The 20,259-nt window shown below is 41.1% G+C and overlaps 1 protein-coding gene across 1 annotated transcript in view; it reads right to left on the bottom strand.

The window, feature by feature from the left end:
- Positions 1-19,153, bottom strand: part of LOC311242653 (eukaryotic translation initiation factor 4E-1A-like) — a 30,382-nt gene extending 11,229 nt beyond the window's left edge. The window contains exons 1-3 of the mRNA XM_084331651.1: positions 19,124-19,153; positions 11,949-12,049; positions 9,445-9,540 (exon numbers count right to left, since the gene is read on the bottom strand). Coding sequence (XP_084187777.1) covers positions 9,445-9,540; positions 11,949-12,049; positions 19,124-19,141 — 215 coding nt within the window. The 5' untranslated portion in view covers positions 19,142-19,153. The remainder of the gene's footprint in view (positions 1-9,444; positions 9,541-11,948; positions 12,050-19,123) is intronic.
- Positions 19,154-20,259: the final 1,106 nt, after the last annotated feature.

The following is a 20,259-nucleotide window of genomic DNA, read 5'->3' as shown; positions in this document are numbered from 1 at the left end:
ACACCCGGTCTGCAACAGGGGAAACTGCATTCTCGAGACAGCGCCAATACCAGGATCTGGCCGGTATTAGAGTCCCAATATGCCTTTTACAGCCAAAATACAGCTCTGTGACAACATCCGGGATATTAACACTTTGGTCGCCAAAAACGCCTTACCACGTCATTCCCCGCCATGCTCATTCTGCCAAAGACGCCGTACCACGTCTTTGATATCAATATTTCAAAAATCTGTGATCGCAATCATATTTCTCCCCCGGAGACTTGAGATCTACTGTTGATCCCCTCTCAACTCTCCAACGGTTCAAGAGCGCCATCTGGTGGCCCGCCCCCGTGTAGAGTTTGTAAACAAAGAGGACTGAGATGCGGCTCCTCTGCTCGAGTCTGTAGTGCATTCGACCTGCGCTAACGTTAGCTACCTAGCTATCGTTACTGTTTATACAAAATTACCCAGTCAACTATTCACGTTTAGTAGGCATTGTCTAACGGTATTTAGCCGGCTAGCTACCGATAGCTCCCGATATCAACAAATGATCCAGAAAGTCTAGTAGTCCATGTTCATACCTCCGTTAGCTTGCGTTAGCTGACGTTAGTTTACTGTTCAAAACGAAATGTCCCATTGAACTAAAGTTCTGTCTTAACGTCATCTAGCCGGCTAGCAGTAGCTACAGATAGCTCTTGATATCAATGTCTTATAACATTGATTTAATGCATATTCGAGCTGAGGGCTTGCTGAATGTGAAATGACCAACGCACACGCACAGTAACGTTACCAATAGGGTCCCGCTGCAGCGCCGGAGAATCCTTTTTGGAGCTGGAGGCTACTAGAGTACACACAGACAGTGGAGCTGTTGCAGATAGCGAGCATTTTGACTTGTTGCGTGGTGGCGATGTCTCGCAGATAATACAAGTACAAGTCTAATTATATAATATATATATTTTATATAAAAAAAAAAAAAAAAACGTATATAAAATTATGTTTAATTTCTTTTTAATCAAAAACAATCGTATCGGATCGGTATCGGCCGATATGGCTCACGACGATCGGTGATCGGTATCGGTGGCAAAAAACGTGATCAGGGCATCCCTAACTATTATACAACCTGGAGATGGATCGTATATTTCTACATCCCATAATAGGAATATTTCTGCTCCACGCTCATCGCCCAACGCTACGAGGAAGCTACGGTGAGATTCAGCGTTTTTTTTAACATGTTCGATATAAACTGCTCCGATGATCATATCACCCACACTAGATGAATCATCTAACGTTGGCCACGGAATTATAAACAGCCCCCCCCCCCCCCCCCCCATCCGGTCAACATCAGATGATAAGTAGTAACTTCTAGAAGCACGTCCATTTGAATTTTTTTATCTCTCGCAGATTGCTATCAAACTGTATTTGATCATCAATATAATGCATTTAGGGCTATAAATCACGTTCTGGAGAATGCTGCAGAAAACGATAAAAACATACTTATACTTTAGACCGTATTTTAGTATGAATATGTGAATGAAAAAGTCTAACGTTGCTACACCCTGAACAATAGATACTTGACGTTGAATGGGCCATAGTAATGTCAATTTAGCAATACAATTTAAAAAGTTATAGCCCTGCAAAGAAGGGGAATTTCTCCATAGACAAATAGAGCTGGCGTGGGATGGTTTATTGTGAATATAAGCCTGGCGACCAAAGTGTTAAAATGGAATAAAAGCAAAAACTAGTTTAATATACACACATGGTTGGCCTTCAAGCGTCGGCTCCCAAACACGTATATATATATATACACGTGGTTGGCCCCGAACCAGTTAACCCCAGTGTTTTCCTTGCCATTAGCGAGTGCCCCACCCACTAATCGGCATCCAGTCAGGTTGTTGCCCATAGGCGGCAGGTGAGCTGGACATTAGGGTTGGGAGTCGCGTGCAAAATGTTTCCTTTTTGCTTGCGCACGCTGCGTGCACCTGTAAACGGTGCTGTCCAGGTTCTGATTATTTCATACAATACACACCCACTAGGGCTAGGATACTACAGCGAGCCCCACTAATTTCATATAGTGCAAATTAAGTGTTCAAATTAAGGCATCAAATATGATTAACCATTGTCTTACCTTAAATGCAGCTAAATCAAAATGAGACGTTTCGTCTTGGCATCAATGATCTTTTCTGCTTTAAGTTTGTCTGTGAGATCACTTTCAATGTGAAGCAGACTCAGTTGACAGTCTCTCCTTCCTGTCACATATTGTTGTTCTTCTTAGCCAGTTTCGGATGCGCCTCATTGCTGAGAAAGACCGTTCACAAGTTGCGGTGCCGACGGCAATGAAGGAAACGTTTTCCGTAATTTGGATCTTATCTCTCATCATGCATTGAAAACAATGTACATACAGTAGCTCTAAAAAGTTTCCACGATTTGATTAACTCCGACTCTCATCATGCCCTCGTAGAGCAAGCCCTTGTTTGCAAAGATAAAACATACAATAGCCTCAGGTGATCCGGTGTTATGCCCAGGGGCAGCCCAGGCAGGGTTCTGAATTACTTTTTTTATAAATTGCTTTGAAAAATACCGTATAACCATTTAGCTTTTTGAAATTTGACTCAAAATAGCGCGCTTGTGGTGTTCACTACAAAGCCAGCGGAAATTCGGAATGCAGACGTTTACAAAAAATGTATTATGCTTTGCTGCAGGATCAGGATGTGATTGGCTACATTATTTAACCCGAGCCTACCCATAATCACCAGATAGTCACCAGGGGGCTGCAGCGACAACACGCACACGATATAGTAGCCTATATAATGATGCGCGCATATATTGTATATCATTTTCAAGATTCCCAGCATAACATTTGGGTAGGCTTAGCCTACCCTAGTCTTCATTACCAAGTTTCAAGTTTCTTTAATATATGTCATACAGAAGTACAGAATACTTTTATACAAAATGCTTCTTACTGTTACGCTCCAGAGACTGTGCAAGACAAGATAAGTATGAAATAAAATAACATAGTAAAATTAGAAGTAAAAAAATTAGGTCACAGTGTTCAGTTTAGACATATGTACAATGTTCGATGCAGAATAGACGTAGTTACCATACAATATACAATACTGTGCAGTGTACTAATATACAATACTATATAGTGCAAGGCAGAAATGGGACGAGGTGCAATTTAGGTACAATTCACAGTAGGTGTACGAGTTGTAGTGCAAATCCTTTATCAATAAATATAAAGTGTAAAGTGTGTTTGTGTGATCTAAAGTGTGGAGAGTGGGTGCTGCAGTGTGTTGTTTGTTTGAGTGAGTGTGTGCGTGTGGGTGTGTGTGCTGTGTGCATTTGATGGTTGTTGCATAGTGTTTATTGTTCGTTTAGCAGCCTGATGGCCTGGGGATAGAAGCTTCTTCTGAGTCTTTCTGTGCTCGCCTTAAGACTCCGGTATCGCTTGCCTGACCGCAGCAGTTCAAAGAGGCAGTTGTTCGGGTGGCTCGAGTCCTTAATAATTCTCTTAGCCTTCCCCTTGCACCGCTTATTGTAAATGTTCTGGAGGGTGGGAAGCCCCCCTCCAATTGTGCGTTCGGCTGAACGTGTCACTCTTTGTAGTCTGCTATGGTCTTGTGCAGTGCTATTCCCAAACCAGGAGGTGATGTTGCCGGTCAGGATGCTCTCTATTGTACATGAGTAGAAGTTCCTAAGGATCTTCTGACTGACTTGGAACTTCCTTAGGCGCCTGAGGAAGTAGAGGCGTTGTCGTGCCTTCTTCAACCGCTGTTGCCCGTTCCAAAAAAGCTAACATTAGCAGCTACGACGTGCCTCTGCCAGTTCCCACCGCATACAGTGAAGCCGCTTCCCGTCTCGCTCCCATTCGCCTCCCCACCTTGCTCTGCTCAGAGGTGTTGTGTACTTCGTCATCTGTTCTAACTGAGGGTTTTCCCCCCATTGATCCGACACTTGGGCGTCATCGTGTCCCCGCATGGATCACTGCCGTACGATCCGCCCAGTTACAAGAGACAATGAACACACGACCCATAGACGCAACGTACACATTCACAGCATCCCAGTAACGCAGCTCAGGGCTACGATTCTTGTTGCCTTATGTAGAATTATGTTTGCGTTCATCTTTTTTTTTTGTATCTACTTTTTCTCCCCATTTTTCTAATTTTTCTCCCATGCCCAATTTCGAATTGTCCAATTCTACCCCTCCCCTGTCTCGAACGAGGCCATGCCTCCCACAGGTCGGCTGCAATGTGGACAAAGCCTTGCATCACGTGTCCCCTCCGGTACTCGAGGAGGCAGCCGTCGCATCTTTTCACCAGCACAGCGCAACCTCTCAGCGGCGAGGGTCTGCGTGGGAGGGACACAGCGCCCTCGTCGCTTCCTGATTCTACTGCGCAGGCGCACCAACCGACCTGTAGGTGTCGCTGTCCACAACGTCCAATCCCCACCCACCAGCTTCCCACCCCCTAATACTGCCAATTGTATTAGTATGAACGACCAGCCAAGCTGGTAGCAACGCCGAGAGCTGGGATCGAACCCAGCATCTCCTGCATTGATGGCGAGCGCCTTGCCCACTGCACTACCTAGCCGCCCTATTTGCGTTAATCTTAATAATTCCTCATGAAGAATGTAATATTTCTGCAATAATCCCCAAAAGCTAAATTATGTGGCCTTGTGCGTTTATTCTTCAGTTCTACCTTTAACGCAATGCCCGCCAACAACGATTATATACGTTTGGCCGACAACCGTTGAATGCCAACCACGTATATAGGGATGCCCCCCGGACCCCGGTTCTAAATGGAAACCGGTACTAAATTAGAAAAAAACGGAGTATTGATAAGCTCAGACGTTATCGGTACTGCCATCGATACTAGAAATTATTATTACTATGAGTTTTTTTTCCGAGGAATTTAAACGTTGCGAACTATCTCTCCTCTCTCCATCGCTGCACGAGAAGCAGCGAGCCATTATTACTCACACATACACACACAGGTACTTAAGGGAGGTGCCAGTCAGTGGCTCCGTGCTGCTGAAGCAAAGCACACAGACAGAGCTCTGCGCTCGTCATGGCGGAGAGAGCAAAGCGCTCGAAAGTCTGGGTACACTTTACGAAAGTCGATGCCGACGACGCACGTTGCCACAAGTGCAATAAAACATTTGCCAGTAAGGGTGGCAATACAAGCAATTTGTCAAAACATCTGTTGTCAAAACATATTAGTCTGCAGAAATGCGCCGTTTTCGACTGCTTTGCTCGCAGTGTTCCATCTCCATCCACTGCAGGTAAGCCAAGATACGGAGTTAGCTAGGCTAATAACGAATTATTATGAATAGGCTAATAAATAAAATATAATTGCTTAGCTAATTGTTTAGCTACAAATATATTAGAAAGATGAAAGATCTTCAGGCTGAGGCTGCAGCCACCATGTCCCAGCCCACCCCTCCTCCCTCTACCACCACCGGTCCCAGCAAGCCCAAAGTCACTTCACCCTAGCAGCTAGAAGAAGGATGACAGAGTGTCACAGCCTCTACTAATAACATGGAGTTTTGAACCGTTTTGAACAGCTGGGTATTGGGTGGGACATTCTGATTTAAGAACTTTCTAAATAAAATAGAAAGTCCCAAAATAGTTAATTTATCTGACTGCTTGTATTAATTGATAAAAAAAAAAGTAGCCATGTGCAGTAATATAGTTATATAAAAGAATAATAAAGCAATGTCGATTCTGTTCTTTAAAAAAAATAAAAAATTGATAAGTAAAAAAGAACCGATAAGAGTATCGATGAAGTACCGAACCGTTAAGCAGCATCGATAAAATCCTAACGATACCCACATATATACGTTATTTGAATGTTCTCTTTTTTTCTATATTTGTATTCATTATTCATCCAGGGACCTTGATGTTACCATAGGGAATGAGCGCGTCAAATATCCCCGATCCATATGTTGTGGTGGGTTATGCCGTATATAGGGATGGGTACCGAATTCGGTACTTTTGAGGTACCGAACCGAAACACGTCGGTACTACCGAGTATCGATTCAAGTGAGATACAAAAAAATATATATAATATTATTATATTATTTTTTTTACCTTTTTTCTTTTCATGTTCACACGCACAATATATGCTTACCTAGGATTTGACTTGATTCAACAACAAAGCAGTCGGAGCAATGGCAAGCCGAAAACTGTCGAAATTGTAGTTATTTGAAGTTTGGATATTTTTTCTCACGACTGAGGTAGGTAAATTACTACAACTACAACTGGCGATACCAGTGCATACATTGTTAAATATATAAATTACACTTTTTTTTTTATATATATATACAGCTACCGTTTTATATATACTGTTTTTTAGTAATAACTAGAAAGTAATGGTATTTATTCAACAGGTGATTGATTAATGATACTAATACAAATCAACTTGCAGCACTGCAGATATACCCTACTCAATGATCCACTCACTTTGCACTCGCTACCCAGTGGCTCTGCAGATATACCCTACTCAGACTACAAGGCTCCGTTGAAGCAGCACAGAGGATTTTTGCACAATAAATATTCAACATTCTCTTTTGAGACTCCGCCTCAGACTCTTATCATTTGGCACTAACCGATATGGCTGTCCGCAACATGTCATTAATTGTGTGCCAAAGGTCGATTAGTGACCACGTTAGCGTGAGCTAGGTTATCCAGTTAGCATGAGCTAACGTTAGATGGAAACAAGACAATCTAACGTTATTGGTGAAAAAGTGATTTACCTTGGAATACTCCTGTGCCAACTTGCTGTACTTTGCTTGCAGGTCTGCAGCCATTATTGCTGGATTATGAATAGCCCCAACTTTAGCCAAGGTAACATTAAAGCTAAAACTAGCTTTTCGGTTAGCTCTTCAGCTAATAACACCAGCAAGCGAACCCATCAGAGCTCCCCGTCAACACCCCTCTCTCGGGACGATGGCATTTAAGAAAGTATCTGCTGTTAAAATGACAAACAGCATTGACACTTTAATTCACGGTCGGTTAAACACACGTTTGTTTTATAATGCTCACAGCAGACCGCAGTGTTGTTGATAAATTACGTGGGGCCGGGGGGATTCAAGTTCCGCAAAAAAAGGTTCCGCACCGTTGCAATCGTACGGTGCACAGCCCGTACTGTACCGGAGGACCACATTGACGCGGTACAGTACGTATCCGCGTACCGTTACACCCCTACTAACCGCAGTAACTCGAAAAAAGTCAAAATTGAGTTATGAGTGAAATTGACCTCGTCAATAAATGTTTTATCTTGTGACCAAGTTTCAGATGTTAATGTCGCTCAGTTTTGGAGATATGGGGTTTTAAAAACTGCAGTAACACAAAATCACTCAAAACCCAGGCAGACCGCAGTAACTTCCAAACAGTGAAAAATGGCTTTAAAGTTTTTTGACTTGCCATCCAAAATGTGTTATAGGTAGATAGATGATAGTACCCAGATTTAACATGTATTAATGAAGTAATCTTTAGGCATACAAAAATATGACGTAATTATTTAAATTAACCCCCAAAAAGCAGATACTGCACGATTTCCTTGAATAAGTATACAGGTAATGTACAGGCAAAGTGCAGTAACTTCAAATACAATGTTGTTTTCCCTGCAGCTTTCATAACTTAACCTAGCCATTTTGAAAATGAAATTTAACACCTGAATATATTGGAATGATGATGATCCAAATAAAATGGCTAGGTTAAGTTATGAAAGCTGCAGGGAAAACAACATTGTATTTGAAGTTACTGCACTTTGCCTGTACATTACCTGTATAATTATTTAAGGGAACTGTGCAGCATCTGCTTTTTGGGGGTTAATTAAAATAATTATGTCATATTTTTGTATGCCTAAAGATTACTTCATTAATACATGTTAAATCTGGGTACTATCATCTATCTACCTATAACACATTTTGGATGGCAAGTCAAAAAACTTAAAAGCCATTTTTCTCAGTTTCACTGTTTGGAAGTTACTGCGGTCTGCCTTGACAGGGCAGTATAGTGGAAGATTGCTATGTGAGAATGTTAGTTATGTTCTCAATGCCCCTTGCATTGTATGAGTTGTGTGGAAGCGTTTGCTAGTTCTAGTGCTAACCCTTTGTACATTGTGGCTGTGTCTGACAAAAGTTAACAATAAATAATGGTATTAGGAATACATTTGCCTCCTGCGTGAACTGTGCATAGCTGAATAGACTGTATTTTAACACCAGTTATATGGTGATACTTGGAGAGCCAGCTACGTTCTCAGGTGGTACTTGGTGTAAACGGTTTGAGAACCACTGCCCTAGACCGCTCTAAAACCATACTTATATTCACCACGGTATAACACTGGAACGTATGGATGGAAAAATTTATTATTTTTCACATATTGAACGATAGGTGATGTCAAATGGACCATAGTATTGTATCCATAGCTATAATATAGAATATAGTTATAGCTCTACAAACAAGGTGACACACTCCTATCTTTTAAAGCGTGGCAGTGCTATGACAGGCTCTGTCTAATTCACGGCGGTCAATGAGTTAAGGCCAGATCCCTTGATTTACGCAAAACGGAAAATATGTGTTGACAATTAGTGTTGCTTTTACATTTTGCCCTTCAGCTGGCCATCATCATTACAACATTTCTATGCTGAAGCTCCCGAATCCCTCATCTTCATGCAGGGTTAAGGTCAGGGGGGTTTGTTACACTGTGGGCCTGTGAAGCCCTTTGATACATGCAACTGGTGATAACGGGCTATGCAAATAGACATTATTTGTATTGTTAAATTCTTTGCTCATCTTTACTAAAAGAGTATTGGCAATTCTGAAGGTCACCGTTTATTAATGGCAATGGCCTATTTAGCTGTTCAAATCTGATCAGTCAGGGAAAACCTTATGGTAAAAGAGGTTAAAGGAAAACTCCAACATTTTGGGAAATTAGCTCATTTGCCATCTACCCTGGAGTTAGACAATAAGATACATACCCTTTTCTTCTCTGTGCATGCAGTAGGAGTAGGAAGACGTTGGGAACTAGGCTAATGGAGGAACCTACTTCCAGTGACTGACGCTAAGCTAGGCTAACGGTGCACGTCTTCCTACTCCATGCAGAGAAGAAAAACATATGTATCTTAACACAACATTTTGGGGACCCTGGAGTTAGACAAGAAGATGCATACCTTTTTCTTCTCTGTGCATGCAGTAGGAAGACATTTGGAACTAGGTTAATGGAGGAACCTACTTCCAGTAGGCTAACGGTGAGTGTCTTCCTACTCCTACTGCATGCACAGAGAAGAAAAAGGGTATGTATCTGCTTGTCTAACTCCAGGGTAGATGCCAAATAAGCCAATTTCCAAAAATGTTGGGAGTTTTCCTTTAAATGAGTAATAACATGGGCAACATGTGTGCAGCCTACACCTACCTACACTTATTTAGAACAGGCATTTCATTCAACAATAATATACTGTACTTACGCCCAAAAGTCTTCCACCGTGTCAAATCTGGAGATGAGACGGAGGTTGGCTTGCCAGGTTTTACTTTTGTCATTCTTGAAAAACCAAAGTGCCCACCTGCAGTTCAAACACATGTGAGGCTATTAATATTAAATATTACCAGAAATCTAGGCATAGTCCACACAATCATACATGTTTTTATTTAACCTCTTAAGCCCTAGCCATATTTTCATAAGATTTGCCTAAAAGTACATACCCAAGTAAATGGAAGATTGCTTCACTTCTATAAGGCCGTTTGCATTAATCTTCATTTCTATAAGGGCCATTTGCATGTTCTGCAATGTATTCCCATTGTCAGAAATATTGTGTCTATGCTCGAGTAAATTGTAATGAACCAAAAGGAGAATATAAATAAAAAATGATTCATCTTTGATGATGAATAACACCATGGTAACATTGACCAAAAGTGAAAAATTGCCACAGAGCATATTCAGCACCTTGAGATCAAGTGTACAAAAGAATCTAAGCAAATGAACAAAGGGCCGATGATTTACAGGGTTTTTTGTAGATACAGTACTGATTTTGCCATCTGGACACATGCCATTTGAAATATGAATATCAGGCCTATAAATTACCTTATTATGGCCAAGTCATTGGCAGAGTTAAATCTGGATTTAGTACCACCAGGCGTCCGTTAAAGGGCAGTAAAGACCATGAATGAAATCTACTGTCTGTAAGTACAGTTACTTTTGTATAATGTCCATAGCTCCGCCATTTTTTACCGGATTGCGACGCAGTTTTTTCCTAGATGTTCAGAGAAAGGTAAAGAAACAATAACGTTGAGGTTTGTTCGACCCGCGAGATATTCACATCAATATTTGCAAAAGAAAAATGGTTGGACTACATTTGTATGCGGCTGGTGTAAGCTGGGTCGTGTAGTTTTATGAAATTTAGACATCCATCGAAAGCCCTGGGTCTCCTCTTTCTTAGGACTACAACGATTTCATGACAGTGTCACGTCCTTGCGTCTAAATCATCCGGTTTTCAGTGCAATGCAAAAAAAAACAAAAAAAAATATTGGGATATCGATGTCATACTGTGACACTGAAATGAAAAAATATTTCATCAACTAAGATATTTAGTCAACAAAAGGCTTACCTGTATGCCTGATATGTGTTGCGAAATTTGCGAACAACGAAAAATGTACTTTTTATTTTATAGATTTTCCACAAATAAGGGAAGGACTCTAATAGAGCTGCATAGTTCTGCGTTTTATTTCAAAGTAGGTTTACAGATGCAAGTGTTTTCTCCTTTTGTGTTTTATTTCAAAGTAGGTCTACAGTACACGTGGTAGTCTTTTTTCAAAGTGGACTACTTTTATTTTATAAATGTTCCACAAATAAGGGAAGGACTCAAAATATACCTGAATAGTTCAGGGTTTTATTTCAAAGTCGGTCTACAGACACCAGTGTTTTGTCTCCTCTTCTGTTTTTTATTAAAAAATAGGTCTACACAGCCAGTATTTTTTCTCCACTTCATAAGAGTTTGAGGTTTTCCTTTGTTCTAACAGGTAAAAACAGCAATTAAAAAATCAAATTTTTTCTTTTTGTTGCTTTATAATCCGATTAATGCAACAAACTGTGTGCTATAAGTATAAAGTATAATAAATCGCAAATTACTTTGGGTATGCAATTGTCAGGCGTTTTATGCTAAATGTGGGGTATGCTTGGGGATATATAAAATGTTATACACCGTGTTATCTTCATTTTAAGGGTAAATAGGTTGTGCAGCTCCCTGAGCATTTTATTTTGTGGGACGGGGGAAAAGTGGCTCTTTTGATAGTAAAGGTTGCTGACCCCTGGGTTAGGGTTACTCTTGGCTACATTTGCATAACTTAATACAGACTGTATTGATCCATTTGTGATGTGAAATAAATCTCTTCCTGGTTAACTCCTGCCAGGGTGGAGATGTCTTTGTTTTTTTTGAAGACCACTGTGTATTGGAGTGGATGGTGAAACCAGAGCTTATGGAAAAATGTGAGCATGTTTGCATTGTTTTGTGGACCGAGAGATTTTATAAAACACTGTTGGTGTGGATGGAATTTCTTTTGAAAACAGGAGGAAAACCCCGGTTTTCAGAAATACCTGTGTACACGTGGACTAGGCCTTATTGTGACTCCCAAGGTCTGAAGATAGATGAAAACTAATACACTATATTTGTAAGTTAGTGTATTATAAGTATTCAGCACCTTTCATACAAGAATTGCAACTTAAAGTGCTTCACAGCAGTGATGTAGACACAAAATAGACATGTTATAATTACATTTTAAAAACATTGTAATAGATTTGACATTAAAATCTATAAAATAATGTTGTATGTAAATACAAGGTTTCATTTCCAGGGACAAAAATGAAGCTGCTCTTCCGATTAGGGATTGTTCCTACAGGCCAGGCCACATATAACATCAAGGACCAACAAGGGGTTCCAACCATAAACAATGCATGACTTTGGTAGTTTGGTCTCACCTGTTCTGTAATGGATGTTTGATGTAATCTGCAGGAATCACATCCTTTTGAACAGTTGTTTCACTTTTGACTTCCTCAGAATGGGAAGGATAAGATGACACCTGTATGAATAAGATGTGCAATGTTTTAAAGAAATAAACACATATGCATGGCCATGTGAAACTCTCAAAGGCTCAGTTTTACTGGTGCTTGGCTTTATAGTAAATCAACTGTAAGGTTTAAAAAGATCAGCTCCACTTCGGGAACACCACATGGAAAGACTGGGCTCCACAATAGGTTTATAATAGGGATGCTCGATATTGGCTTTTTTACAGATACCGATATAGTCCAACTCTTAATTTCTGATACCGATATCAACCGATACGGATATATGTGGGGTTTCCCCCCCCAAAAAATTTATAATTTCAGGTAATTAACATTACATATCTATTGTTGTGGAATTAACACAACATTATGCATACTTTTGACAATAAATAAAATCAGAATTTGTTCTTACTTGCTTGGGTAAATTAAAAAAAAAAAAATTTTATTCCGATACCGATATTTTCCGATATCACATTTTTATGCCGATATCGGCCGATAATATCGGACATCCCTAGTTTATAGCCTTATTGATTACACACTTATCACTAGTGAATTTCAGAAATCATTCATGCATGTTATTCCTCTGGTCTAAGACAGCACTGAGCAGCATATTTAGTGAAAATTAGCAACTCTTCCAAATTCAAAAACTAGAGTACTAAAACTCAAACCTGTGATGTCATCAAGTATAAAGTCTGAAGCTGCTCCATAGACAATGAATCGGGAAAGATTTTTAGAGATTGAGAATTCCCATCAAAAATAAATTGGCTCAGAGTCAGAACCCAAACAGTTGATTCCCAGCTGGGACCTTGAATCACTCCTTTTCTCCCTCTACGCCAAATGTCTGGCTAACGTCACCACTTCTCATACCACTGCTATGCCGATGACAAACTCTTCCTCTCATTTCCTCCCTCAGCGACCCAATTCTCTGAACGGATCTCAGCCTGCCTGTTCCGACATTTCCACCTGGAGTGGACCGACCACCTCAAACTGAACCGGAGCAAAACTGAGCTATTTCACTTGCCGCCTGAACCTCCCCACTGACCGACCTTTCAAATCACTGTGTAGAATAGCCGTGGCTCTGTCCCCGACCGCCAATAATCTAGTTGTAGTCACATTGGCTCAACAACGAGGACCTGCAGATTGTTCCGGGGGGAATGGCTCCCTCCTACCTCTGGTCAATGGTCTCTTAACTACTAGGGTTGAATTATTTTGTATATGTTTAAATATCAACATTATCTATCTGGCAATCCCATCAGTAAATACTATCAAACTCCTGACCTCATCTGGTGATAGGACAGTAATATACATATCACACACACACTGTGGCTTATAGCAGACTTAATGATGTTAGCTATTCAGAAATATGATGTTAGAATATTTCAGCTAATGAAGTTAAATAAAAATCTAGTTAGTTTTTATAGTGTAACGTTTGGCTACTTGAACTTCCAGAGACAAGCACACAGAGAGACCCCTTCCCATTCCTCACATTTAGAGCCATATGAAATCCACGTTATCGCGGAATTCACCAATAAAAATGGAATCAAGTGCAAAACGTGGAATATTGCAGAATTTGGCCCAATCTGTACTGAAATTCCGTTTTTGGGTGGAACGTTCGGTGCAAAGCAAACATGACCGGGGACTGGAGGCGGGGACACTAGAGCGGGTTACACACAGTGCTCAAGCGTCTTGCTGCTTCAGTGTTAACACTTTAAATCGCCAAAAACGCTGGGCAGCGTCTTTCCCCGCCATGCTCATTCTGCCAAAGACGCTGGGCAGCGTCTTTGATATCAATATTTCAAAAATCTGTGATCGAAATCATATTTCTCCCCCGGAGACATGATATGTACCGTTGAGCCCCTCTCAACTCTCCAACGGTTCAAGAGCGCCATCTGGTGGCCGATCGCCCAAACAGGAAGTGATGCGGATGAAGTGGTGCTCACCCATATTTCGTCCGGGCACTCGCTATCGTTAGCGGGACTTCATCTTGACACACTGGACATCGATCGGTTGCAAATAACTCGATAAACAACATGATTTGGACGTATATTTAAGCATTACATCACACGCAGGAGTGGTTTGTGACCAATAAACCATGCCTAGGGGTGGTTGTTAGGCCCGAGGCGCAGCCGAGGGTCGTTAGACCCCCCTAGGCATGGTTTATTGGTCACAAATCACGACTGCACGTGGTGTAAAGCTTTTATACAACTGCCAGATTCATCCAACCTTATTTCTATACAATAAACACACATTAATCGAAGATTTATTGAAAAAACCATCCGGCAGAAAAAGTAGTTCCCACAACTCCATGTGGAAGCAGCTTGAAGTGCATCCAACCAAACTAACACATCCAACTGTGTATTATTGGAATGATTGAGAGAAGTTGCCTCATGTGGAAGCAGCTTGAAGTGCATCCAACCAACTAACACATCCAACTGTGTATTATTGGAATGATTGATTGAAAATTTATTAAAACGTTTTCTTTGCCCTATAGGAAAAAAACGTTTTCTTCGCCCTATTTTTTTATTTATTTCTTTTAGCCTAAACTTAACCAGTTGGAAACCAGGGGTACAGTAATAAAATTAGCAATCAACCAATCAATCAATTCAATAGACCATGCTCACTTAAAACAGCGCTGCTTCTCTCTCAGTCTGACTCCCCCGCTGTTGCAGACAGGAGTGTGTGTGTGTGTGTGTGCGTGTGTGTGTGTGTGTGTGTGTGTGTGTGTCACAGTGTGTGTGTGCGTGTGTGTGTGTATGTGTGTGTGTGTGTGTGTGTGTGTGTGTGTGTGTGTGTGTGTGTGTGTGTGTGTGTTTGTGGGTACGCCAGCGTCGGACAGTGTGAGAGAGAACGCTGCAGTCGGAAAGTAGGAAGGAAGAAATTTAAATCAATCAATTAATCTATCAATCAATCCGCGATTTTTCTTTTGTTCTAGATTGAGTCAAGACCCATCAATTACATCATCCAACATTGTTTAAAATACTAACACGTTCCCCTTGACAGAATCGCTTTATATTTAGTCGTTATGACGCTATCAACATATCCATTTGTTAAAGATTATTGTCCGCCATCTTGTTTTTTCCGACGGAGTGATCCGGCGGAGTGATGTGATTCGGTGGTGGGCGGGTCCTGGGACCAGGAGCGTGGATTATGAAGGATACATACGTGTAAATGGACTGTTTCAGCCAATCAGAATAGAGAAATTTGCATGCCGTTGTATAAACTATTATACAACCTGGAAATGGATCGGATATTTCTACATCCCATAATAGGAATATTTCAGTTCCACGCTCATCGTCCAACGGCGCGAGGAAGATACGGTAAGATCCAGCGTTATTTTTCAACGTGTTCGATACTAACTGCTCTAATGATCATATCACCCACACTAGATGAATGATATAACGTTGGCCACGGAATTATAAACGACCCCACGCCCATCCGGTCAACATCAGATCATACTTAGTAACTCCTAGAAGCACGTCCAGTTGAAATTTTTTATCTTGCACAGATTCCTATCAAACTGTATTTCATCATCAATATAATGCATTTGGGGCTATAAATCAAGTTCTGGAGAAAGCTGCAGAAAACGATAAAAACATACTTATACTTTAGACCGTATTTTAGCAATACAATTAAAAAAGTTATAGCCCTGCAAAGAAGGGGAACTTCTCCATGTTAAATAGGGCTGGCGAGGGATGGTAAATTATGAATTTAACCCTGGCGATCAAAGTGTTAATGTCGTCAAGAAGCTAAGAAATTCCACAATAAGCCCTCAATTCAGAGCAGAACAGTATCCTAATGACTTTTATGCCTTCGGCGATAAGCTGTTTAGCTAATTCTGTCAACGTTCCGTGGACTGGACCCGCAAAAACATGTGCGACACTATTGTGATTAAATAGCTATGTAACGTTAGGACATAGGATGGAAATGATAGCTTCTTGCTAAATCTGGTGCACCCATCCATTTGTTTAATGCAAACGATTGTCATTACACACAGTCCTTTATAAACTAAGGTGCCTAAATTATGCATTACTATATTGCATCACAATATAATAGATATAGCTAGGCTACTGACATTGTCATTGTGATATATTGTTTACACTTTGAAATGTGTATTTTTATTTTGTCACAATATTTAAAAAAAAAATTGTAAAATTGAACTGTATTTCTGAGTTGCAGCACTTAAAAAACATTAAATGGACTGTTATATCTTATTCAATTGTGGACATGTATTCATTCCCACTTATTAGTAAAATGAGGATAAAAAGCAAAATACAGAATTCTGAAATATTAAAACTGAAAAAACTGAATTTGGGAAAAAATAAAATGGATTTCATATGGCTCTACGTCACATTCACTGTCATAGAAAGGACCATCAGTTCAGTTAACATTAGCAATATGTGCAGACTGCACTTAAAATCCAAAACCGAGGGGGAACTTTCAGTCGTTTGCTCAGGGAGTTGAGTGCAGCCATCAGTCATTTTGTGTGGGGAATGGCCATTACTGACGAGTTGACAAGACAATCTAAATCATGTAATATTCCCCAGCATCATTTAACTCTGCTATTTGGGCACATTACAGATTTAGTTTAGTCTATATTATAGAGATTGCATAAACAGCAACTGTGTGTGAGAATTGCACACCTCGACTCGAGGCGTATAAGAGCATCAATACATGAAACATAATGGGCCAGTAGGAATTGCCCCAGTTACCAGGAAGGCAAAAGCTCCTTCTCCATTTACGCTAAACAACCTCTCCACTTTGTACCCATGTACATGTCAAAATACTTCCCAAAGGTCAGTGAATACCACGATCACAACACCAGAGGGAGCTCCACAAATAATGTTAAACCCAGATTCGGCTCAAACAAGGGACTATACACGTTTGGCAATTATGCCACATCAATGTGGAATGCCCTACCCAAAGCTGTAAAGGAATGTGAATCACTACCCACTTTCAAAACCACTCTCAAAGAACACCTACGGGGAGGCTGCAATTCGAAACTGGCCCCTGTAAATGTCCTAACCCAACCCCCTCCAATGTACAGTAAATTACCAAGTATGGTTGTCAATATTCCAATGTACAGTTTTGCTTGTACAGTGTGTGTGTGCAGGGAGCGAAATTAACTTTTTGACTCACCGGCCAGTGGCTGGTAGATGAGAAAAATCTATCCGCCAAGCATATTTCTTACCAGCCAATTTTTTTTAAATTTTTTTTTTTTGTATAAAATATATATATTATATAATCATACTTGTAGTTGTATTATCTGCGAGACATCGCCACCACGCAACAAGTCAAAATGCTCGCTATCTGCAAACGTTCACCGTCTGTGTGTATACTCTAGTAGCCTCCAGCTCCAGCAAGGATTCTCCGGCGCTGCAGCTGGACCCTATACTGTAGCCTCCAGCTCCAGCAAGGATTCTCCAGCGCTGCAGCTGGACCCTACTGGAGCTAACGTGTACTAGGTAGCTACCTATCCAACGGAGGTATTATGCACTACTAGACTTGCTGGAGCATTTGTTGATATCGGGAGCTATCAGTAGCTAGCCGGCTAGATAACGGACAATGCCTCAGTATTAAACTAAAAGTGAATAGTTGACTGGGTCATTTTGTAACGGTAGCTAACGTTAGACTCTAGCCTCTCTGTTTACATGGGGTTGGGAGGGGCTGGAGGAGGGAGGAGCAGCGCGTTGCATGTCTGTGTGCTTGACAGCGAGTGAGAACTCCGCTAAGAATTGGATCATGTTATTCAATCGGTTTTCACATGACTGTTTCGTTGCCCGCCACATGGCGGACAGACCTCTCATTCCCACCCGCCAAACGTAAAATCTGCCCGCCAATGGCGCTTGGCGGGCTTTAATTTCGCTCCCTGTGTGTGTGTCCCAGTCATTTATAGTCACTTCAGCAACAAGGTAATCCATAATCTTTAAAACTAAGCATAAGTGTCAATTAATTATCCAACACATCCACTACAGAAGTATAGTTGTCAATATTCCAATGTACAGTTTTGCTTGTACATCTGTATATCGTGTATGTCATATATGTTATGATGAATTGAAAATGGGGGACCCTGATGTAAACAAGACGAAAGTCTCTCTGGTCTGCATCCCCTTAACAATTGTATGTATTTATTGAGCTGTACTGTACCCATTCTGCAATCTGTTAATAAAGTAATCAATCAATCAATGCACTTGCAGAGAAAAGTTACCAGACTACCCACAACTATTGAGTTACAGAGTGAAAGAGAAAATAAAGTAATTCAGACACCAGGTTATGAGAGCCACCAAGAAGATCATAAACAAGTGTTCCTTATGCTTTCGGCAAATACATTGAGCAACGCCCTCTGTTGATGACACATCATTGTACAATGTTTCTGCTCAGAACCGATGGAAACACGACTTGTTCACTAGATTTGACCAAGGTTCCAAGAATAATGAACGGAACCGGTACTTTACAGGTAACGTTACAGAACAAGAACTATTTTGTAGGAAAGGCTATGTATGAGAGCACCCATTCATTGGTAAGTGTTCCGTTTCAGAACGGAGAACACCACAATATATAATTTGGATATATAGCCTATATAAAAATAGCTCTAGACTTTATATTTGATGACATAACAAGCTTGATTCTCTCTGGTTTCTGGCTTTGAGAGAGTAGCACATGTTCACAAATTGATTGAATTTTCCTTGGCCATCGAAACATACTGGAGGAGTTAGTTGTTGTATCCCCCGTAAAAACTTCGCCTGGACACTGTGTCGTGTCTTCAGCGATTGAAACAGAAACGTCCAACGCCTCTGTAAAGGCCCGCCAAGTTACGATGGGAGCGAACTATTTATTAGACGCACATGTTAAATTAAACAAACATTAAAACAGGAACTAAGCTCACTAACTTAATGTTACGCCCGCTAACGTTGATAGTTAACAGCTGTCTAGTTTCTACTCTAGTCACCGACACTGTGGTTACGATTTTCAGAACACTAAAGGCGAGCAATATAGCGTTAGTTTATTTGAGATAGTTGTTTAACTTATTTGATAACGATACAAGCCGACAGGTTAAAGCCTACAGACTCGCCGGTAGTTCACGGCGCACTCACCACTAAAGCCGTCGCCATCTTCGAGCTCTGCTTCACTTCTGGCGTGCGGTGTTTAAATAGCTGATTGGACCGCTGGGTCACAACGTCACGCAGGCGCAGTTAAGTACAAGGCAGGCACATAGATGGCATGGAGACTGATTGATTGATTGATTGATTGAAAACTTTATTAACAGATTGCAGAATGGGTACAGTACAGTACAGCTCAATACATACAATTGTTAAGGGGATGCAGACCAGAGAAAGACTTTCGTCTTGTTTACATCAGGGTCCCCCATTTTCAATTCATCGTAACATAATATGACATACATGACATACAGATAGACAGTACTGCTACATCTATACATTTATGACATACCAGATTTGCAATTACAGTACTGTTTGTGATACAAAAAGAGTCCAGAAAAAAAAGAGTATATACATTTGACGTAGAAACTGTACATTGGATTGGGTAGGTGGGGGTGGGGGGGGACTGTACATTGGAGGTGGTTGGGTGGGTGGGTGGGGGGGGGGGGTTGGGTAGGAGTGGGGGGGGGGGGGGGGGGGGGGTTGGGTAGGAGGGGTGGGTGGGGGACACTGTACAACTGTACAAACAAAACTGTACATTGGATTATTGACAAGACCATACTTGGTAATTTACTGTACATTGGAGGGGGTTGTGTTCGGACATTTACAGGGGCCAGTTTCGAGTTGCAGTCTCCCTTAGGTGTTTTTTGAGAGTGTTTTTGAAAGTGGGTAGTGATTCACATTCCTTTACAGCTTTGGGTAGGGCGTTCCACATTGATGTGGCATAATTGCGAAACGTGTTTAGTCCCTTGTTTGAGCCGAATCTGGGTTTAACATGATTTGTGGAGCTCCCTCTGGTGTTGTGATCGTGGTATTCACTGACCTTTGGGAAGTATTTTGTCATGTACATGGGTACCTTGGTCGTGTAGTGTATCTTGTAGACCAGGCCCATTGCAAGTTGCTGTACTCTGTCGTCTACTCTAAGCCATCCTAGGTTGTCAAAGTGGGCAGGGGTGAGGTGGGTTCTAGGAGTAAGGTCAAGCAGTAGTCTGACCAGTTTGTTTTGAGATGTTTGTAATTTTGTTTTTAGCGCCTTTGAGGTGCTTTGGTACCATGAGGTGCAAGCATAGTCG

This window comes from Notolepis coatsorum (genome assembly GCF_963971535.1).
Source record: "Notolepis coatsorum genome assembly, chromosome: 16".
Lineage (NCBI taxonomy): Eukaryota > Metazoa > Chordata > Actinopteri > Aulopiformes > Paralepididae > Notolepis > Notolepis coatsorum.
The sequence above is the reverse complement of the archived record's forward strand: the minus strand, read 5'-3'. Positions and strand labels throughout refer to the sequence as shown.